General features: G+C 38.0%; 1 protein-coding gene across 4 annotated transcripts in view; it reads left to right on the top strand.

Moving 5' to 3' along the window:
* MET (MET proto-oncogene, receptor tyrosine kinase) overlaps nucleotides 1-3,056 on the top strand; it is a 90,524-nt gene extending 87,468 nt beyond the window's left edge. For 3 of the 4 annotated variants that reach the window (XM_085307095.1, XM_085307092.1, XM_085307093.1), the window contains 2 exons: nucleotides 438-574; nucleotides 724-3,056. In XM_085307095.1, the coding sequence (XP_085163221.1) occupies nucleotides 438-574; nucleotides 724-934 (348 nt within the window). In that variant the 3' untranslated portion in view covers nucleotides 935-3,056. The remainder of the gene's footprint in view (nucleotides 1-437; nucleotides 575-723) is intronic. The other variant, XM_085307094.1, reaches the window with a different exon arrangement.
* The last annotated feature ends 17,627 nt before the right edge of the window (nucleotides 3,057-20,683 follow it).

Here is a 20,683-nt window from a genome sequence, read left to right as displayed (position 1 = left end):
TGGCTGGATCACTTTGTATTTTAGCCGTCCTTCGAATCCAGATTCAAATTAGCTTGTGATGCATAGGAATTTCACCATGTATATTCTCTTCAGTATGTATTTACACAGGGTTAATCAGATCATCAGCTCATGTAAATTGGCAGAGCTCCATTAACCTCAAAAGAGGCCAGCCAATTTATACCAGCTAAGTAGCAGGCTTATAGGCTTTTATTTTTCTTTCATTTACTTAGTTGAGTTTCTCTAGCTCTAATTTAAGTGGTTCCTCAAGTCCCTACAGCATTTATTAGTCCACTTAAAAGAAAACTGAATGCAGTAAAGTAACTTTTTAAAAGGAAAATCCATGCATTTGAATACTTAAATCTGTCAAACCATATTCTAAAAGTAGAATGTAAAGCTCTCTAACCCAATGATTTATTATTTTTTTCTTTGTTTTCTAGTGGTCCTTTGGTGTGTTGTTATGGGAACTTATGACAAGAGGGGCACCACCTTATCCTGATGTAAATTCTTTTGATATAACTGTTTACTTATTACAAGGAAGAAGGCTGCTACAACCTGAATACTGCCCTGACCCACTGTAAGTACATAGTTTGCAAAACCTGCAAATGCTGCTGATTCTGATATTACCATGAGTGAGACTATGAGGGAAGGGAGAGCTGTTTTTCTTTTTTTTTCCCTCCTTTTTTTACATGATTTCCTAATTGTTCACTTCTATTTGAATGGCAGGTATGAAGTCATGCTGAAGTGCTGGCATCCAAAACCTGAGATGCGYCCAGCATTTTCTGAACTTGTTTCAAAAATATCAACAATCTTCTCCACTTTTGTTGGGGAACACTACGTTCATGTCAATGCTACTTATGTCAACGTGAAGTGCATTGCTCCCTATCCTTCTCTACTGTCATCACAAGACAACACAGACATGGATGTAGACACATGACGGGTATGTCTAAAATAGAGGAAAAATCATTCTTAGTAGTATGAACAAAAAGCAAAACATTTTGTCCACTACTTTTCACTGCCCAGTCTTTGTGAGAACACTGTTGCACATGTTTATGTTGTTGCCCAAGTTGCACTAGTGCAAGGACATGGTATTGTGTTGTTTAAGTCTATTGGATTCTGTAAACCATCACAGCAATTTCCAACTATTTGGACAACTGCATCACTTTAGCAAATGGAAATCATTGTGTGCTACCATCCAGTGCTAGTTCCCACAGTTGTCGTGTGCTCAGACCCAAGCACAAAGATTTGTCATTAATGCCATGAAGGAGAATGTAGAATACCAACCACTAAGGCTGGAAGGACTATTATTGTTGCACATACCTTAGGATGATGAGCAGTGCAGACAGAAATGGTTTTCATGCAAAAGGCTAAGACAAACAATGAGAGTTAGAAGCCTGCAAAACATATTTTTCTCCTGCACAGTCCAAAATTAGNTTTTTTTTTTTTTTTTTTTTTTTTTGCACTATATCAAGATTTCTTGGAAGACATGCAGCCAAGAGAGCCAGCTTCATGGCAAAAGCCTTAAACTATAGAAGTCATCATTAAAAAATGGAATGCAATAAAACAGGCATGTCAGCCTTGCCAATCCTCTGGTGTAGTCAGACGGTACGTAACATGAAACAGAAAGCACCTAGCTTAAAGCATTCCTAGTGTCAACTTTATTCCAGCATTCAACCACTTATTTTAGTACCAGCTTGTATTGCTAGACCTCTTATTGAAAAATGTGAGGCTTCCATTTCTTTCAGTAATGCAGTAACCACTCTCTGAGAATGAAAACTTGAAGGCATCCATATTAAACACTAGGCTAAACCCCAGGATGTAGTAGTACAGGCTGTATCATTCTAGAGAGAAAGAGRAGAAAGCAGGCTGGTGGCCCTCAGAGCTGCTGTCTGGTGAGTCATCCAACAAAAACCTGAAGCTCTGCCCCTACCCTCCTGGAGAGCTGCCACCAAAGGTGACAAAAGACCTGAGGTGCTGCAGCCAGCCCTGACCTAAAAAGACTGCCATAGCAGGAATGTTGGTAACTTTTCATGCCAACCCTAAAGACCTCAGAAGAGCAATCAAAAGAAGAAACAGTTTTAGGCCCATGGCCTCTCATGCAGTTCAGTGAATAATGACATCCATTTTTACTTCTAAATTAGGATCAAAAAACAATGTTGAAAAGAGAGAGTAAATAAAACTTTCATTCGTTAGGGAAGAGTACTGTAGCTTTAGGGCAAGCATCACATGTCCTTTCTGTTCCTGTGGAATTCTGTGCATACTACTGTATAGCTTGTTCAGTGTAGAATAGAACTGGGTTTGTTGGTGTAAACACATAAAGTATTCTATTTTTATATTAAAAAAAAAGTTTATTTTTAATGACATTTACAAGGTTTGGTTAGGCCACAAAAATACTGCACTGTGAACATTTCAGAAAATGTATGTCAACATACATGATTCATAAATTGTAGCAACCTTAAAAAATACCATGTAAATATTAAAGAGGAAAAGAACTGACTGTAAACACACTCCACCCTAAGTAAAATATCTCCATTGCTGGAAGCCAACCATTTTAACATATTCAGAGAGAGAGAGTGCAGATAAAGAACTGAAATAAGGGAGATTTATTGTTCTTAGGAGACAGTGTTATAACTGCAAGATTTAAAATGAGGGCAGAATGTGTAGGCAAACTCTGAGCAGATAATATTGTATTGTATTTCATCACCACTTTCCTTTCAGAAACAAACTTTCATGTCTGCTGAGAGCAATACTAATTGTAGATTGCTCAAGGACAAAAGGCTTTGCTGCAGGCAAAAAAATCATCTCTATGGTTGTTAAAACATCTAAGGAAGTTTATGACACAGATTTGGAGAAGATCCTCCAAACTTGTACATACATGCTTGAGGAACACTGCAATGTGAAACAGAGGACATTTTTACTATTTATGAACTTTTGCTTAATAAAGTTAATGTTGTGTCTGGGACACCTGTAAGAATATGTGATTCTGGTAAAGATTTGATGTTAGTAAGTTCATATATCTGCAAAAGAGCTGAATGGTACTTATGTTTATAGTTGTTGTTATGACCTAATAAACATATTAAAATGAATTATTGTAATACTTCATGCTCTGAGCACTGTTATTACTGTTAACATTTGACTGTTAAGCCAATTGAAGTTTGCAAGTTTTTGCTGACGAATGTGGGAAAAGCAACCTGTGGAGCTGCACCAAAGAGGACTAAAGGACTAAACTCAGAAACATTGATATGTGGAGGTTGCTYTAATAGGTCAAACAAAGTTCATCAGCCTCGTATCCATAACTACGTGCTACAGAGGAAAAAAAAAGCAGAATATTCTTTAATGAACAACTATGGCTTAGTCTGTTTGGTTAGAAAGTCTATTCTCTAACCACAGGCCTCCATAAAGAGCCTTAAAATTCTTCATGTACTTAGCATCAGGGATGAGTTTTGAAGCTCACAATTTAGGTATGGTGATGAGTAGTTGCTTGGCCCAACAGGGATGCTGGTTCCAGCATTCAGCATCCAGACTCCCTATTCACTCAACAGAAAAAGTCCTTTCAAACAGCAAATAAGAGCAAGTATCTTTCCCTATTGCCCATATAATATCTCTAATAGCCAATACACTACTTCAACGAGAGTGTGGGAATTTTCGTAAGCCGACATACAAGAAACTTTAGGTGCAAATGTGCACCTTAACCTACATCCTTCATGGCCATCCATCACATATTTCATTTCCAGGAAGCACTCTATATCTGTGACTCCTAAAGAGAGGAGGCAGCCGCGTTCCCGGGGTCTCGGTTATCTCTGGGGAGCAGGAGTCAGCCCCGCTCTCCTCTGCGTTTCCTACCAGCTAGGTCAGATGTCTCCACTCCACATGTCCACTGCTCTGTGTTGTGCCTGCARTGTGTAGCCCACAAACGCTGTGACACTCCCATGCGCTGGGTCATTCTCACCCAGACAACGTGAAAAACTAGTTTCTCCAGCGACTGGCCTCCGAGTCGCATTTAACATTCAAACATTTACAAGTGAATTAGATGCAAGAATCACAACAAATCTGCACAAAGTCTCAACTGATTAAAAACACCGTTTATATGCTCTTGTAATTTCCAAATATCAAGGAAAGCAACATCGAAATGCATTTTCACCGGATTAATTTACTTCTTGACAGAAAACTGATACGCTCAGTTTCAACTCAAAATGTAATCTGGGGAAAAGAGTATTGAAAATAGCAGCTAAGGGAAAAAATAATCATCTGTTGTGTCACAAGCCCAATTCAGCTAGAAGGTCTGACATTTTTTATTCTAATTATTTCCATCTATGTATTTTCCAACACATTTTCAAGATTTCCCTGAAAAGTCAGATAAAAACCTCCAAGCTTTTATTGCAGTCAGCTATTAATGCCAGAGTCATCAATCTAAAATGGCATTGTACAGCAAAACGATGGGCTGACTTTAAATACCTGATTTGTAACGCATTCCTCTGTTTGCTTCTCATGATTTTTAAGGGCTACTATATGTTGTATTTTTAAAAGGCTCAACAGAACCACAAGCTTAACATGTTCAGTTATATATCCCAGTGACTTTCTTTAGATCAGGTACACTCTGTACTGGATCTTCAGCTGAATTAAATTGGCATTAATATTAGTAGTGGCTGTGCTCAAAAAGTAGCATAAAACATACCCTATGCAATTCTCAAAAAATTTTTTTAAAATGGCTAGGGAATTCCTCATCCCACTGAAGTTAATGGAAATTTTGCCATTGATTTCACCCAAACTTCTTAAGTGCAATATTAACTCATACATTTTTAAAAACTTGCCTATGCTATGGAAGATTTTTAATACATCCAACAATAATATCAAAAGATCTCTAAAAACAAGAAAAATWGGATGCTGTATCATTGGGTTGCTAAGATTTTGCATATTACTAATTTTCTGTCACTAGTGTTAGGTTTAATCATGAAAAATGAGCTTAAGTGCCTTATGTAACTAAATGAAGAGAAAAGGTATGTTATAATTTTTGTTACAGTTCCAGAAGCAGTATGGACAAGGAATTGTAAAATAGTGTCAAAATAATTTTTAACTTATGAATTAAACACTCCCTTCAGAAATTTCATTTCTGGAATTTAGTCATAACACTAAAGCTCAGGAAAAGGTAACAGCAAATAAATTGCATTCTAATGGGTTCTTTGCTCACTAAATGAAACATTTATTCCCGAGAAATTCTAATTTCCATTTTTTTTAACAAGTAGGTCACGAACTAAGTATTCCGAGCATTGAACAAAGACACAGGAAATTTTAGTATTTTGCCAGATCTGCTAGTACAAACATTTACAAGAAATTCTGATCTCATAAGCAGCAGGGAGAATTCAGAGTAACTTGATTGATTCAGCTGACACCAGAACAAACGGGATCAGTATCTCACTCCGGAATTGTAACTCTGACATTAAAGTGAATTTGCCTTTTGAAATCCCCATCCACCTGCTAATGTTAAAGGTGTAATCAYTTATAATGAGACTGCTGAAAGACTGTTTTTCTGATTAAGGTCAAGCACTTGTTGCCACTCCATGACATCCTGAGGGACAGAGGGGAAAAGATTTCTATCTCRGTGTTTTTAAGGAACAACGTTTCTTTGGCTGATACCACCATTAACTTAGGTGCTTTCTTTTCCAGAGCCTGCAACCTCCTCACGATACAATATCTGCCCCAGGAGATGCCTTCAGCTGAGTGCTGAACGAGGGAAGTCCCTGCCAAGGTCGGCCCAGGGAGGGCCTCCCAGCAGAAAGGCAATCAGGTGCACTTCAGCTGAATCAGGCTTGAAAGTGAAACTCTGAAATGAAGACCAGGCTGAGCTTTTATTTTTCAGCCGTTAGTTTATTTGGGGTTAGAGGAAAAAGGGAGAGGCACGTTCAGATTTTTTTTCCTCCTGTGCCTTCATCCCTTCCTCGGCAGGTCTGAAGGCAGCACAGAGAGCTTTAGGGGTAACAGATTTGCAGAGCCCGCACCCAGGATTCCAGAGGTTAGCAAAAGATTTATCCCTTATCCAAGGATTTAAGTGAATGTAGCCAGAAACTGTAGGTTGGATTTGCTATGATTTTGTTTGTGCAATGCAAACTAGAATGCCAGCAAAGGCTGGTCGGTCCATTCTGTTTTTCTCGTGCTTTCCTCTCCCAGCAGTATTTCGCCRCAGCCTGGTGCTGTTAGGAGTTTCATTAGTATCTGCAGAACGTYTTCTCCCATTCATGAACAGTCTGAGAGAAGAGTCATCCTTGCTCAGGCCTCTGTGGACCTGTGGGTTTCTGCAAATACTCTATGTTAATACTTGCCAGACTTCTAATTGCCATGCACATGTTGAACTCATCTCTGGTATAAATGACTTCTGCCTCCTCTGGATATGAGCAGTGTCATTGCCAAGAACTTTAGGGTGCATGACCGAACATGGACACCTCTGCTGTCATGTGTTTGCAGCACACTGTGGTTGCTGGCGTGCTTGCAAGTTTGACAAAAACTGAAAAAAAGCCCCTAAAAAAAACCCTAAAAATACACTTTGAACCTCATTTGGCCAGGAAAAAAAGGACTTCAGACAACAGTGATATATTCTCTATCTTTTGTACAGATCAGTAAAAAATAAAGACAATTTAAAAAAGACATTTGAGTTGCAGCCTGTTGGAGCTTATATAGTATGAAACTCATGGCAAACACATACATTATAAAACATGTATGCCCTGGTCAGTAAATGGGCCATAACAAGGAACAAGTCACAACAACTCCAGCTGTTTGGTAATGATTTTCTTAAGCATAGAAAATTATTGCTACAGGAAGAACAACTAGCTTCACAAGTTAAACACACTATAACCATGTAACTTTTGCATTTGGTAGAGAAACATACTCATCTGAATAGCCTTTTCATTCATTTTCAGTTATTGTAAGCATATCTATTGAAATCAGCCTGGCTATTAAATTACTAGCTGTGCCTATATAACAGACCTGCTACATGGCCACAAGAGTCAGAATAGGATTCTAAGTATTCCCCCCTCAGGTCAATGGCTCAATAATTGTAAAAATGCTCCAGCAATGCTTGTGTCCCCATACACATTAGAAACCACCAAATTGTTGTAGCTCTTGCCAGAAATTTTGAAGAGCAGCTCTGAATCAGATGGGAAGAGGGTAGGAGTTTTTCGACTACACAGTCCCYGTGAGTTAAATCATGTCACTGAAGTGATGAAAACAAACTTACCTTGTTGACAAGCGTAAACCCGGGCTGCTGTATGAAATGCAGGTAAACAAAGGGCATCCATTCCAAGGCTTTTCCTATCTCTTCTTGTGAATATTAAGTTTTCTTGAAAATATCCTGGAAAAGCCTTTGTACATTTGCAACACATAAAATGCAAAAATGTGTTTGCTAGGTACCTTGATATTAATTTACAGCATCAGAGGKTTTTTTTTAAGACTTTCACAAAAATACAAAGAAAATTATTTTAAAACATGCTTATGTCTTTGTCATATGTATGAGAGGATGACATTCCTTCACAATCCATCTGCCAGCCTCTTTGGACAAATAAAGGAAATTCTCTTCTGTCATCTGTTCTGGGCATCCTGAAATAGGTTTTGTTCATTCTCAAAACTGAACTGGTTGGGAAAGGGTGTTCAGACAAATTGGTTTTGGATTATTAAGCAAAAGCTATAGTGGTCTCTGCAATACTCAAGGGTTCTTCTGTCCACTAGAACCAAACTAACAGGTACTTCCTCCTTCTTCATGTCACCAGTATCTTCACACTACCAAAAGGCATCACAATATGGAGGTTATATGTGCAAATTCTTTTTTTTTTTTCTCCCCCTATAATATTTTTTGTGGGCAATCCTGAAAAGCAAGATAATGTATGGCTGGTAATGGCCAATGTATTCAAACCCTTATCTTCATGCTGAACAAAGTATACTAATCSACCACTTTTCCCATTCACCCTCTTTCAAAATACCTACCCGTTCCCTGCAGTACTTAGCACCACTGCATAAAAAACATGTAGTCCTATATTTTACTGTATAAAACCTTAAATGGTGCTAAAATAGTAACTTCATTGCAGGGAAATTGGTGGCCATGAAGGTTAATGGCCTATACTGAAAGCCACTAACAAATATCCTTCCTTAATGAAATGCTTGGTTTAGATCCTATTTGTCATACTGTATTTATGCGCTTGTCTGCCAAGCAGATATTATAAAGCAGACTCATTCATAAAGTACAACATATATAAGCAGCATGACAACTCTGGTATTTTTCAGCCTAAATTCAGACTATTGAGTTCTCATTTCAATGAAAAAGGAAAAAAAAAAAGAAAAAAAAAATCTTCCTTTACCACCTGAACGAGAATACAGGAACTTTGTCCATTGTTCATATGTTCAAKCACAATCAGGAAATTACAAAGAGCGATGAGATCGAAGGATTTGACTGCTCAAGGTACCCAGCGCTATTCTCTGCAAGTTTAATACCACTCCAGCCTCCTTTCTCCCCCTCCGTGTTTAGTTACATACTACCCCTAACAGCTAGGTCAGATTTTACGAGCAACATGTCTGTAGCTGGAAGAGCTGCCTCTGGAAAGAAGCCACTTCATTGGAATGTGCAACTTCTTTAAGGTCTAAAATGCTTCTCAGTGTCTTTTCAGTTCCCAGATGTGTCACAAATCCCATATATCTAAGCATAAAGTGATAGACTCACACAGTTTCAAGGGAACTTCTATTTAGTGGTAAAGCACAGCTCAGAAATCAGCTGCATCAGTCAGACACAGGGTAGCTAAACGCCAAAGCATTGCTGCTTTGCTTTATCTCTGTTTTGCAATGCCAATGTTGTATTTTTCACATGTGAAAAATGTCCGCAACTTACATCAGATGCTTATGTTGTGAAGCGAGGTTTTGTAGATACAAAACTGAATATATAATAAATCTCACTGAACAAAGCTATGCTAGAGAACATGACAGATAATCTTTCATCAACAAAAAAAATTACATTCTAAGACAAAGGAAAACTGATAAAAGGCCGTTTAAAAAGAGGCAAATCCATCCTACCTCAGTGATCAGCTTACATAACATCAGTACACTGTTCAGCACAAAAATATTATCTAGATATAGGGATAACAGCAGGCAACCCAAAAATCAATCACTCTGGGAAGGACATGTTAAGGAAATTAATACCAAAATTACATGTGAGCTGGAAATACTGTAATGTTGGGAGAACTCCCTAATAGAAATGTCATCATAAAAACCTACCTCCTTTCCTTTCTTGATCCTCCTAATCAAGCGTCCTTTGTTTAAACTGCTAGTGACAATTCTACCCTGCTATGATAATGAGCACCTAACACATAGGTGTTGAGGATAGCTGATGAGAAAATGAGCAGAAAGAATAAGATTTTAGAGATAATGACTTTTATTTTGTAACTATACTGAGATGAGAAAGCATAACAAACAGTGCTACAAAGTTTGGTACTTTTCAGCAGAAAATTTCAAAGCATTTGTACAGAAATGTAGGCCTGAAGAAATCTCAGGAGATCACCTGGTCCATCCCACTTCACTAAGGGTGAATACACCTCACCTACGCTGGCAAATGTTTGACTAACATTTTTCTTAAGAGAACTGTACAAGCTTCCAGGATTACAAGGCTTCACTATCTGTATAATGCAAAAATTCTCCTTGATTTCTTATCTAAATTTTCCTTGCTGCACAACAAAACCCCCACSTTCTTTTTTGCCCTGCCCCATGAGACATAGAGAAAACTGTCACATTGTTGACAGAAAAGTTTTAACCAAAAACGTCCCACCTTAGTCTCTTCATTTCTAAGCTGAAACGTTTTCTTCAGTTATCACATACCATATTTTTAAACAAGATAACTTTCTTCTTGCTGGTTCTTCCTAGTCTATCCACATTTCTTAAGCATGGGGCTGAACTCAGTACTCTCAAATTTTTGTACTACTTTATACTGCAATTAGGTCAGCAGTTCTGTTATTCATGGCCAAAGGAAGACATCACTGATGTAATCCAAATTGTCTGGGAAAACAAGGTACTAGAGCACTTTAATTGCTTAGAGGTATTGTTCACAAACAGATGGAGACTGAGAACTATGGCTTTAGGCACTACCAAGGCAAATTAGTAACTTGCCTGAGGATCTTTCTGATTATACAAATTAGATAGGTCCCCCCCNNNNTTATCCTACTTTTGTCCTAGGACAATATCCCTTTCTGCAACTAATACTACTGAGATTACTACCTTAGTTGAACTATGATGGTCAGGAAAGCTGTCCCACTGAGGGGACAGCTTCCACCCAGAGAGATCTCCGACAAGGCTAAGAGCAGAAATTCAAACAGTTGGAGCCCCAGTCCTTCAATTCCTCAGTCTGCGTTGCCCAATTATTTTCACTTAAAGCAATAATAACTCTCCATGTTTTTGAATGTATATATATCCTGTTGTTTCACACTTGCTTTGTCTCAATTTTCATTAACTTTGAATAGCTTGCATAATTCAACCAGCCAATGCCAGAGAACTTAGGCTCTCCAGCTTCAAAAAGAATGCTGTAAATTAAAGAATTTCTTGAGCTTAAACACTTATTCATGAGACAGATCAGGCAGATCTCAGGCCAAAGAACAAAAGAGTTAAGAATACGAAGGAGATACTGTTTAGAGTGTAAGTAATATGAAGTTATGGTATTTTAAAAGATGGAAGTATTGGACTTTGGTAAGTAAGAGAGGGCGCATGCCGAGGCTTAAGGTTTGCAGTGTTTTATTGATGGTATTGTCAGTCTCTCCCTCACGTCAAACCTGGCACATGAAAAAATGTGCATGAGCCCCTGAAGATTCCTCTTTCAGACAAGTGCTATCTGAGGCCACTTGCACTACAGCTGCAGCTGCAGCCAGGGCACAAGGGAAGCAGAAGTCAGTCTCCCCCTCGATGGATCACACTGTTAATGAATCACACTCCTCCAAGACCAGCACTGCAGTAAAAACTCAGCCACACACTCACTGAACATCAGCTCCCTCTGCTGTAAATACATTTGTACATATTATTCTACCACCCCAACACCTCCCGAAGCATCAATTTTAGCAATTGCTTGCTGCAAGTGCTACTCTGAAGCACTGTTACTAAGATCAATGGAAAAATACATCCTGAGGAACAGACAGACGGAAAGACGGCATGGATTTTTCTTTTCAGTTCTTGTGGTTATAATAATTGGGTTTCAAATCTTTCTGTATGCTGCAAATATCTATTTCTAGTTTGGCTCAAAACTAGGATAAATTTTATGATCTAATCTAATATTTTACAAACAACTGTAGATTACAGTCTACAGAACAGTCTGCTGGAATAACTACAGTCTTGCCTTTATTAGCCACAATAATCATTTGTGACAGAAAATGTAATGGTGTGGATCCTAAGCTCTGCCAACCATTACCCTCTTAAAGATGTCTTGTCTTCCTGATAAGGTTAAAAATCTGACAAGTCTCAATAGCTGATGATCATCCCCATCCTTACTTAGGGCTGCTGTTTCTTCCAGAGGAGATCAGAGACAATTGTAGCATAGGTTAGTAACACAGTCCCATTAACTGATAAGATTTGCTCAAAAGCATGACTCAAAAGGCCAGAAATTGTTCAGTCCAGACTGCATTCAATTAATAGTTTAAGCCAAAAAACATGAGAGGGTGGGTTATTTCAGAGAAAATGAAATATTTTTGTTTTGAAATTGAACATTTTTTAATATTAGACTAAACAAAAAGTTTAATTTCAGCTTAAATTAGCATATAGGGTTTTACTTGGAATGAAAGTCAATTAAATGATCAAAGTATCAAAATTCGGCCATGAAATCGAGAATGAGAACGGAGCAGAGAGGCTCTAAGACTTGCCCAAAAGTGGACAGGCAGAGCTTCTAGTAACATTTTAATGTAACAGAAAGCACAGACATTGGATCAGAAAGAATCCAGGCAACTGAAGAAGTGATCAATAGTCTGTCCATGAAAATGGCCTCTTTACTGATGACAAAAAAAGGAGTAAGATATTGAAGTAATGGGAGAGATGGAGAGATGAGTACTGAGAATTTGTTTGAATGTTGAAGAATAGAGTCAAGGAAGAAGTTGAAAGCAAGGGAAAGGATGAAAATATGATCAAGAAAGGTCAGCTGAGAGGACAAGGGGGAAAGCTGGAAGCACTGGAAGCACAGGGCTAGCAAATACCACAACATAAGGAACTTGAGAGACAGCCAGAGCTGCCCAGATGGGAGAAGAAAGGGAAGGGAGAAGAGGAAGCCAGGCTGGCAGTGTGCCCTTGCTACAGCATTGCATCTCCTGCTGTATGGAGGATCACAAGCTCATCCTTAGTCCTGGGTCCTCCGGAGTCTCAGAAGACAGAAAATGGGTGCAAAGAGATGAAAAGCAGAAAGCAAGCTGATCAATTTAAAGTTGACTTAGTACCATTCCTTTGATAGGAACTAAATGGCCAAAGCAAATAAAGCTGCTTTGAAACAGTAATTGACAGGACAAAATACACAGCAAGTGCATGAGAGGGACTTTATGAGAAGTACGCCACAACTCATTAATTTATATCACAGTAATAATGTTGCTTTAAAGTTAACACCAGTATTTCAAAGCAGAAGGCCTTCTGGAACTCTAGCAACTAATTACAAACCCTTTACAGCTAATCAGGATCATGGCTTCAAAAGAAATGAAACTGCCTCCACCCAGTGACTCCAGTGGCATTTGATCTACAGTTGGCTTGAAGTTAAAAATTAATTACCCTTCCAACATATTGATTACATGACTATAAACATAAAAGCAAAAGCCCAGAACAATGTACACTGACCCTCTGTTGAAACGGCATGTTTGTTTTCAAAAGGAAGCTAATTAAGACAAGCTCCCTAGAAGAGGACAGCAGTAAAACTCAAACCAACAGTGCCATCTAGTGCCTCAACGTGCTAATGAAGAGCATCATCCAGGATCACGCAGATCATATGTCAGCTATTCCCTGACACTAACTAAAGGTGGCTGGTAAGTGACAATCACACTCAATACGCCTGAAGTCCCAGGTCGTGCTATCAGAGAATACATGACTTCTAGACCCACAAAGCCTAACTTCGTATTTACATTTGTACAATTAATAAAGCTATAAAGATAAATGTTTGATTAGTACTGTTGTTGTGAATTAACTGGCTTCATTACCCTGACAATAATCCTCAGGCTTCTAGATTGTTTCTTTTCCAAAAAAATTACTTGAAACATCTCTTTTTTTTCTTTAGATGGCATTTTTATAATAATATACTGTATAATAGATGAGAATCTCTGTATATCTCTCGTATTTTTTATTAACTATACATATATACATACATACACACATATTATATCAATGGGCAAAAGTAGAAAGTAAGAATAGAAAAAGACCATTTTATTTTCTGTRGTTTATTATCTGTTTAGAACCCGGTAAATACATCTCCTGTGAATGGATATGTACAGATCCAACTCTTATCAGAAAAAAAAAAAAAAGTCATTAACTTTTTTTGTCAATATGTCACTGGAAAAACCTGTAAGACTCGATTCTAAATTATTAATCTAGAACAGTCAGTATCTAAACCATGTGAAGAGTCCTTACAGAAGTAACACTTCCACAGATTTGCTCTCTGATTTTGTTGTCACCCAATTTCATGCTTCATTTAAGATGTACTGTCTCTCTGGGTAACTCAATGTCCCCTACTATTAACAAATGTTGCCTTGCAGGAACACTGAACAAACACTACCTTGGCTTCCTTCTGCCAAAGCTAGATCTAAAGTTCTCACACAGCATCTGGCATTATACTTGGCCCTCTACACTAGCTTAAATACATTCATTGTCTGTCAGCTCTTAATTCACATTGCTTTATTCTACAAAGGGGAGCCTAAAATAAAAGATGTATATCCTGCAACAGGAAAAGAAAGATTAGCATCTTGATGCCGATTGCTTCAGTTTCCTTTCTACTCAGAAGAGTCATATTTCCCTGTGGCTTTTCATACCCATTAGATGGTATCAGTAATCTTTAATCCACAGGAAGTAATGTCAGGCACATCTCAGATGCCATTTGGCACACAGATGTATACACTAAGCACAAAAGTCAAGCAAATATCCTTCAGACTTCGTAGTTTAGTTGGACTGAAACTCCTCTCTACTGCTCATCAGTCAAGCTATTCCATTCACACCCACTAAAACAGCTTCACTACTTGTATTGCTTTCCCTTTTTTTCCCTGTTTTGTTTGGCTAACATAAATTCCCACAAAACAGAAAAAAATATATCAGCGTTGACTTAGATCTGCCTGTTTTAGTCCGTTCCCTTCCACCTTGCAACGAGGACAGAAGCAGGTGACACCACGGGGTCCTCCATCACACTACAAAATACTAACTTTGCCAAGTTAAGAGGGCTGGAATATTTTTTAATGTCAAGGAACAGAACTTACTAGTAGCCTATACAAAGAAAATCTAAGCCTGCAATATAGCCCACAAACAGAGACAASCTGTATTGTACAGAAACTGTAAAGGGCAACCTGTTATAAAGAAAGAAAATGATACGAGATCTGTTTCCTCCTCCTCCCTACCCTCCCATTTTCCCACTCCTTTCCCAGTTCTTTTTCTTTCTCTCCTGAGTAGCAGGAAAAGTCCCAGCAAATGAAGCAGGAACAATGGTGGCAGCAGTAATCTAATGTGACTCAGAGCAAAGAAAAGATTCTGACCAAAGATGTAAGGCCAAACCCAGACACAAGTAAGTAGCAATGAAAGGTAAAAAACCTACAATAAATGAAAAAAAAAACAGGTCTAGCCTTCACCAGCTACACAAGGGAACAGCCAGGAACAGCCAAAAAACCAATCTCCTACTATGGCACAGGTCCCATGAGGAAGTTGGATTCAGTTACAGCACGTCTGTATGCAAGCGCAAGTAAGTTCAGAAACAGCTTTTCATGTCAGCATGTCAGCACGCAGTACATGAAACAGTGGTTCTCATATCTGTCTCACCACCTCCTGCCTATCTTCATTCCTTCCACAGTTTTTCTTATGTTATCAGTCTCAAACCCTGTCACCACCAGCCACAGCTAAATTTTCAAGAAAACTTTGTCTTCTCCTGCATTGCACTTTAAACAAGTGCAATATAGGCTCCCTGCTGCCCTTTTTTTCCTGCTTCCCCGAAAATCACTTTTATGTGAGGACCACAAAATTTTGACAAAGAGTAGTCAGAACAGAGACGCTAGATGTTATTACTTTACATCTTTGGATATCCCACTTCTGTTTGTATCTTGTGTCATCTTATCCTGGTGATCGCAAGAGGGAAAGGACTCATTCTTGTTCGGTATGTCCTGGTCTGACATGAGAATGAAAACAGAAGTTCAAAATCATCTAGTGAGGAAGGAAGTAGAGCACTGTATTTGCACTAACTTTGCATAGATTGTAAAAGCCTGAACTCACCATCCGGAAATAAATTATATGAGGCTTTCTGTCAGACTAATGATCTGTATCAGCCAGGGATATCATTATACCAGCAACAACAGGAGTTAAAAGAGGYGCAGATAAATAGCAAATATTACTCTCTAAAAATTAGAAAACTGGTTAAAGGTCATGTGGAATACGACTGTATTCCCTTTCCAGAATTAAAAGCATTTTCCTTGGTTCCAAATAGTTCATTTAGATATTGAAATTATTTAGTGAATTACAAATTACTACCAAAATACCAGTCCTAGTATATTCCACTCCAAATTAGTTCACATAAAATGCTTATAAAAGGCTAAAAAGAGGGAAATTGTTGTATTTTTTGTCAGAGCGGGTGTGATGTTTACTCCTATATGTGTTTTCTGAGTAGGGAGAAATGAAAGCAGTATAATTTGACATTTAATCTTTGTGTTACTTTTGTTCTGAGGTGTCCTTCTTAACCAAAAAATTATCTYTTGGGAGCTTTATGACCGGATGGATTTCCCCTGGGTTTGCATTAGACTACCCCCAACTGTCTTTCATTCCAGTTAAGAGTCAGGGAGAATTTAACTAACTATCCCTACWCTCCAATTTACTGCAATAAGAAAAATATAATTGTTCTCTTAACATAAACTCCTCAGGAAAAGATAGAATTACTACTCTATTGGAAATCCAATTCCCAGAAGGATAATCAATAACAGAAATACCTTTGGGGATTTTTCTCTCTTGTAAATCACTGAATAAAGAATTCCCATTACAAAGCCTATAAAGCAGATCACAGTAGAGTACAGAACAAGCATGAAATACAACTATGGGTAATTCCTGCAGTCAGTTTTGTAATGCTTGTGATATTAGTTTTACTCTTTGCAGCAGACCTCTGTACCATTACATAGCTAAATTCAATGAAAAACTAATGCTTCAAAATAAGAAAAAAAGCAAATGAGTGTTAGCTTGAGATGATGAATAGACATATAAAATGTGGCATTCCCAGCTRTAACACATGCGTTTGCATGTAGCCTCCTCCATTGATTTCTAATCACTCAGTCTTACCTGAAGTGGCCTATGGGCATCATCAACTCCAAAATCCACCCAAGTGAAAACCTTGCTCTCTTCTAGTCAGAGAAAGACCTTCTACTAATTCCCAGAAAGAAAACTGAGAACAAAGCAATTACTATAGTCACATATTGGTAAAGGAGAACAGTAAGGTAAATTCCTCACTTTATTTTACACATTAGCTGTTTTCACTGCTTCCCTGTGTAGAGATAAGGAAGAACAGATCTCTCAGGTAAGCAGATCTCGTAAGGCCACAGATGAGTTCTGTGGCATACAGGATATTGTAGGCCACTTACACCATTTTCTGTGTCAGTCTTCTGTAAAACACTGCGGAGAAAAACATTTTTAACAGAATAATATGATTTTATCAATACACAGAAGGGCAACTCCTTTCAAGGAGTCTTTGGGGKTTTTTTTAGCTAACTGAGGTAACCAGTGAGATACTGCTACGAGTTGCTTGTTTGAAGACAAGTGATTCTACTGTAATGGTATAAGAGAACAAACTCTTCTCATGGCAGGCATATCTCAGCTACTAAATATTTCTATCAAACTCATATTAAATACTCTTTGCTAACTAGATGAGATGAACTACAGATCTTCATTTGATGATCTGCCTTTCCCTAGTATGGGAATTATGAAAGTGTGTAGATACCACAGAGGTAACAGCTACATAAAATCTCAGAGAGAGATAAAAAATCTTCTGTTTTTCAAAATGTGTTTTCATACAAGGCTCAATCTTACAGTCTTTCAGAAAAATTAAATCCTGTTTATTGGAAAGCTTATCCTGAAACAAAGAAAATGAAGCTGGGCTGATTTGAGTTGCTGAGTTTCCTCCTCAGATTGACCTTCTACCTCGAGAGCTCCATGCCAACTTTGGAATCCTCACTGGAACCTACTCCAATCCCAGTTCAGGTGAGATATGTTTTCATTATCAGAAGAACTGCATAATTTTTAAAGTAAAACAGAATTAGAGCTTCTAAGATATTAAAACAGCAGAGTTAACCTATGAAAATGAAATACACAGAATCCCATTCCATCTTATTAATCAAAACCTTTTTACTTTTCTTCTAATACATGAAAATACTATAGTAAGCAGAAATCTCCAGAAGTTTCATACACTTCCCTTTCCAACTTACTTTCTGTGCAAGTCCAGTCAGTCAGTTACACACTCTTATGCCAGTGAGCTGTTGAATAGTTAGTCAAGCAGCAAACACTCATCTGGTGAAGCTGCTKAATTTGAGTGCACGTTTCCTGCATTTTCTGCTATCAGTTCACTCAGACATTGATCAGTTGGACTGATGATAGTATTATTCCTGTTCATCGAGTATAAGTGCAGGCCTCATCCTATTTGCACACACATTTATATATAATGCAGTGTCTAGAAGACATAAGAGAATATGACCATTAGTTTCAAAATATTAGCACTGTTACTGAGTCAGAAAAGTTCTTGTTCACCTATTAAGTTATTAATGTTTGCCTATTAAGTTATTAAAGGGTTTATTTATTTTCAAATAAATAATGTCCTTGTCTCTGCAACTTCAGGAGTCCTGCCTTAAAGAGACCATTTGTCACAAATGGTTGAATACTGCTACTTATCAGGAGCATAGGAGCATAAAAACATCTCAAACTGAGTGAGTCAGAATCACAGGTCACTTCTGAAACTGCAAACAGAGTTTCTAAAGAAGTCTAAAGTCATGTTCCTGCATTAACATTTTGGACATTGTCCTGATTTTCAGATATATTTAGCATTCAGCACTTTTACTGAGGTCAGAAGCAAGTATACTTAGGTACTACTGCTGGACATCATTCAGAGGCCAAAATATCACAAATAATTTTACGTTCCTTTATTTCAAAATCCTTTGCTCCTTTTTCTGCTGTCTCTTGTAACATGCAGTGCTTAAAAATCAGAAGTTCAGAACCGTACCGTTGTTATGCAGCATTAGGTAACACTGCTTCTGAAGCATGTGTGCCTACACAGACTCAGAAATTCCCAGCCTTTCAGTCACATCTGCTTGCATGGTTTACATTTATTGAGATTTTATCTTCATAGGAAATTCAGTTCTATAGAGAGTAAAAGAAAAAGGAATTTGGACTCCTCCAGTGAATCTCAACTTCATTATACAAATCAGCACATTTGCCATTTCCTGTCGAAAAATAAAATAGCCAAACAATGTTCCCTTTAAAATGAAAGTCAATAAATTCAGCTAGAAACCTACACTTTCCTTTTCAAAAAAGAGTAACTAAAAATATAAACAGGAACCAGGCTCAGTGAGAGGGACAGAAAGGAATTTTTGTTTTTTTCCCACAGAGCTTTTTGAAATCAGGTGGCTGTTCTATTATTCTTCTAAAAAAAATAATGGCTGGGGAGAGCGGTGTTCCAGCTCCTTTGCTTTCCTTGGTTTTACTTCCTATCTCCTAGCACCACTTCTGTTTGATGGTCTTCCCTTCTCTTCCCAACCTATCCTGGCACAGGTAAAAGGCAAATGAATGTCCTACAGCAAAGAAGAGCTAGATTGATTTAGGTTAGACATCTCAGAGCTGTCTTAAGTCACCAGTTACCTTAAAGCCCTCTTCAGCCATTATGGGGTGCAGAACCATCATACTTCGATCATCCCACCTCACAACCTCCAGCCAGTTCTGTCTCTTTGCTAACACTAATCCTGCTCAACTGCTGTATTACCGATGGCTACTTATATAGCATTCCTGATGCCAGAGTAGGAGCTGCAATGGAAATATACAGAAATACAGCCCACTTGGTATGAAAGCCTTCAGGGATAAGTATGTAACTTTTCTCCTTCAGCATGAGTTTCCCACTGAGCACAGAGTGATGATGAGCTAGAACTGAAGTCATCTCTCTTCCACCAGCCTTGTAACTGCAGCTCTCCTTTGTGCATTTCCTTTAGCCCTGATCCCCTCYCCTTGGTCCACCACCTTCTGCCCTTCTTTGACCTTAAGCACTGAAAGGGATTTGCTGTCATAACACAGACACCAAATATTTATATGGCTAGTTCTGAACTAACCACTTTATTGCAGTGAGCGAATAATCTCACCCTAAAACAGACATGGAAACTAGGTCAGATCAATCTCACCCTTGGAGTGCTTATTTCTCCTTGTTGTTACAACAGGAGCTGTGGATGATCAGCTCAGTCCCAGATTTTTAAAAGTTAAGCATCTAAAATACTCCCAAATAATCCTAACTTAAATACTTTGTTAAACCACAGACCTGTGAACTGACCCAGGTCTTTCCTGCTTCATTAACGCCCATTAAAACCTTACTAATTTTCCCTGATGCTTTTTCTTCACTCCCATTGAATGGTCAGATCCCCYTTTCCACACCACCCTTACTGAATTAAGATCTCCTTTCACTCTAACTGTACTCTTCTCTTTGTCTCCCTCACGGATCAGTTTCCTTTCTCACTTGAGTTTCTCTCCATTAGCTGAACAGAAAAAGCTGCAAAATGATTAACAGAAGAATCATGCCATAAAAAGCCAGAAGGAATTGCTTTAGGATCTTCTTTGCTTTTTCTGCAATACAGGCCACAAGACTGCTCTCAATTCCTTGCTGACCTACAGAAAACATCTTTTAGAAAAACAATCAATCTTTATTCTAAAATTACTAGTCCCAGTGCTGACTTGTTAAGATGYTCCAGTAATTAATTATCCGACAATTAAAATGTAAGCTTCTTTGTACTCTGAGTTTGTCCTGTTTCAACTTCCARTTACAGATCTTGGTATACTCTAGACTGTCAATATCCAAACAGTCTATTAAGAACTTTCTGATTTCCCAAYAAATATTCATAAACCCTTAAGTTTTTTGTTGCTAAACTAACCAGATTGAGTTGCTAACATTTTCCAGTCTTTGATTATTCTTTGAACCCTTTGCACTTTATCAATGTTCTTCTTGAAACTCTATGCCTGCACATACAGATAATCTGTGTATCTTTGGAAAACAGGCTGTAAAATAGATATGCTAATGCTCTGCTTTTCAAAGCATTGTCATAGTACATGGCTGTGGTATCATTTATTAAAAAACACTTATCACTAGCACAGACAAATCTTTAAGCTGGCAAGCTTTTCCACAGACAATGTAAACCTTTCTAGAAGAAAACTTTTTAACTGTCCTGCTATTTTTCCTGAAAATTTTCATGATGTAATTTATATCCCTAAAACTTATCAGTACCGGCCATCCATCAAG

This window comes from Rhea americana, unplaced genomic scaffold (assembly GCF_003343005.1).
Source record: "Rhea americana isolate MKP2758 unplaced genomic scaffold, rheAme1 scaffold_252, whole genome shotgun sequence".
NCBI classification, from domain to species: Eukaryota; Metazoa; Chordata; class Aves; order Rheiformes; family Rheidae; genus Rhea; species Rhea americana.
Note: the sequence above shows the minus strand (reverse complement) of the source record. Positions and strands in the feature narration are given on the sequence as shown.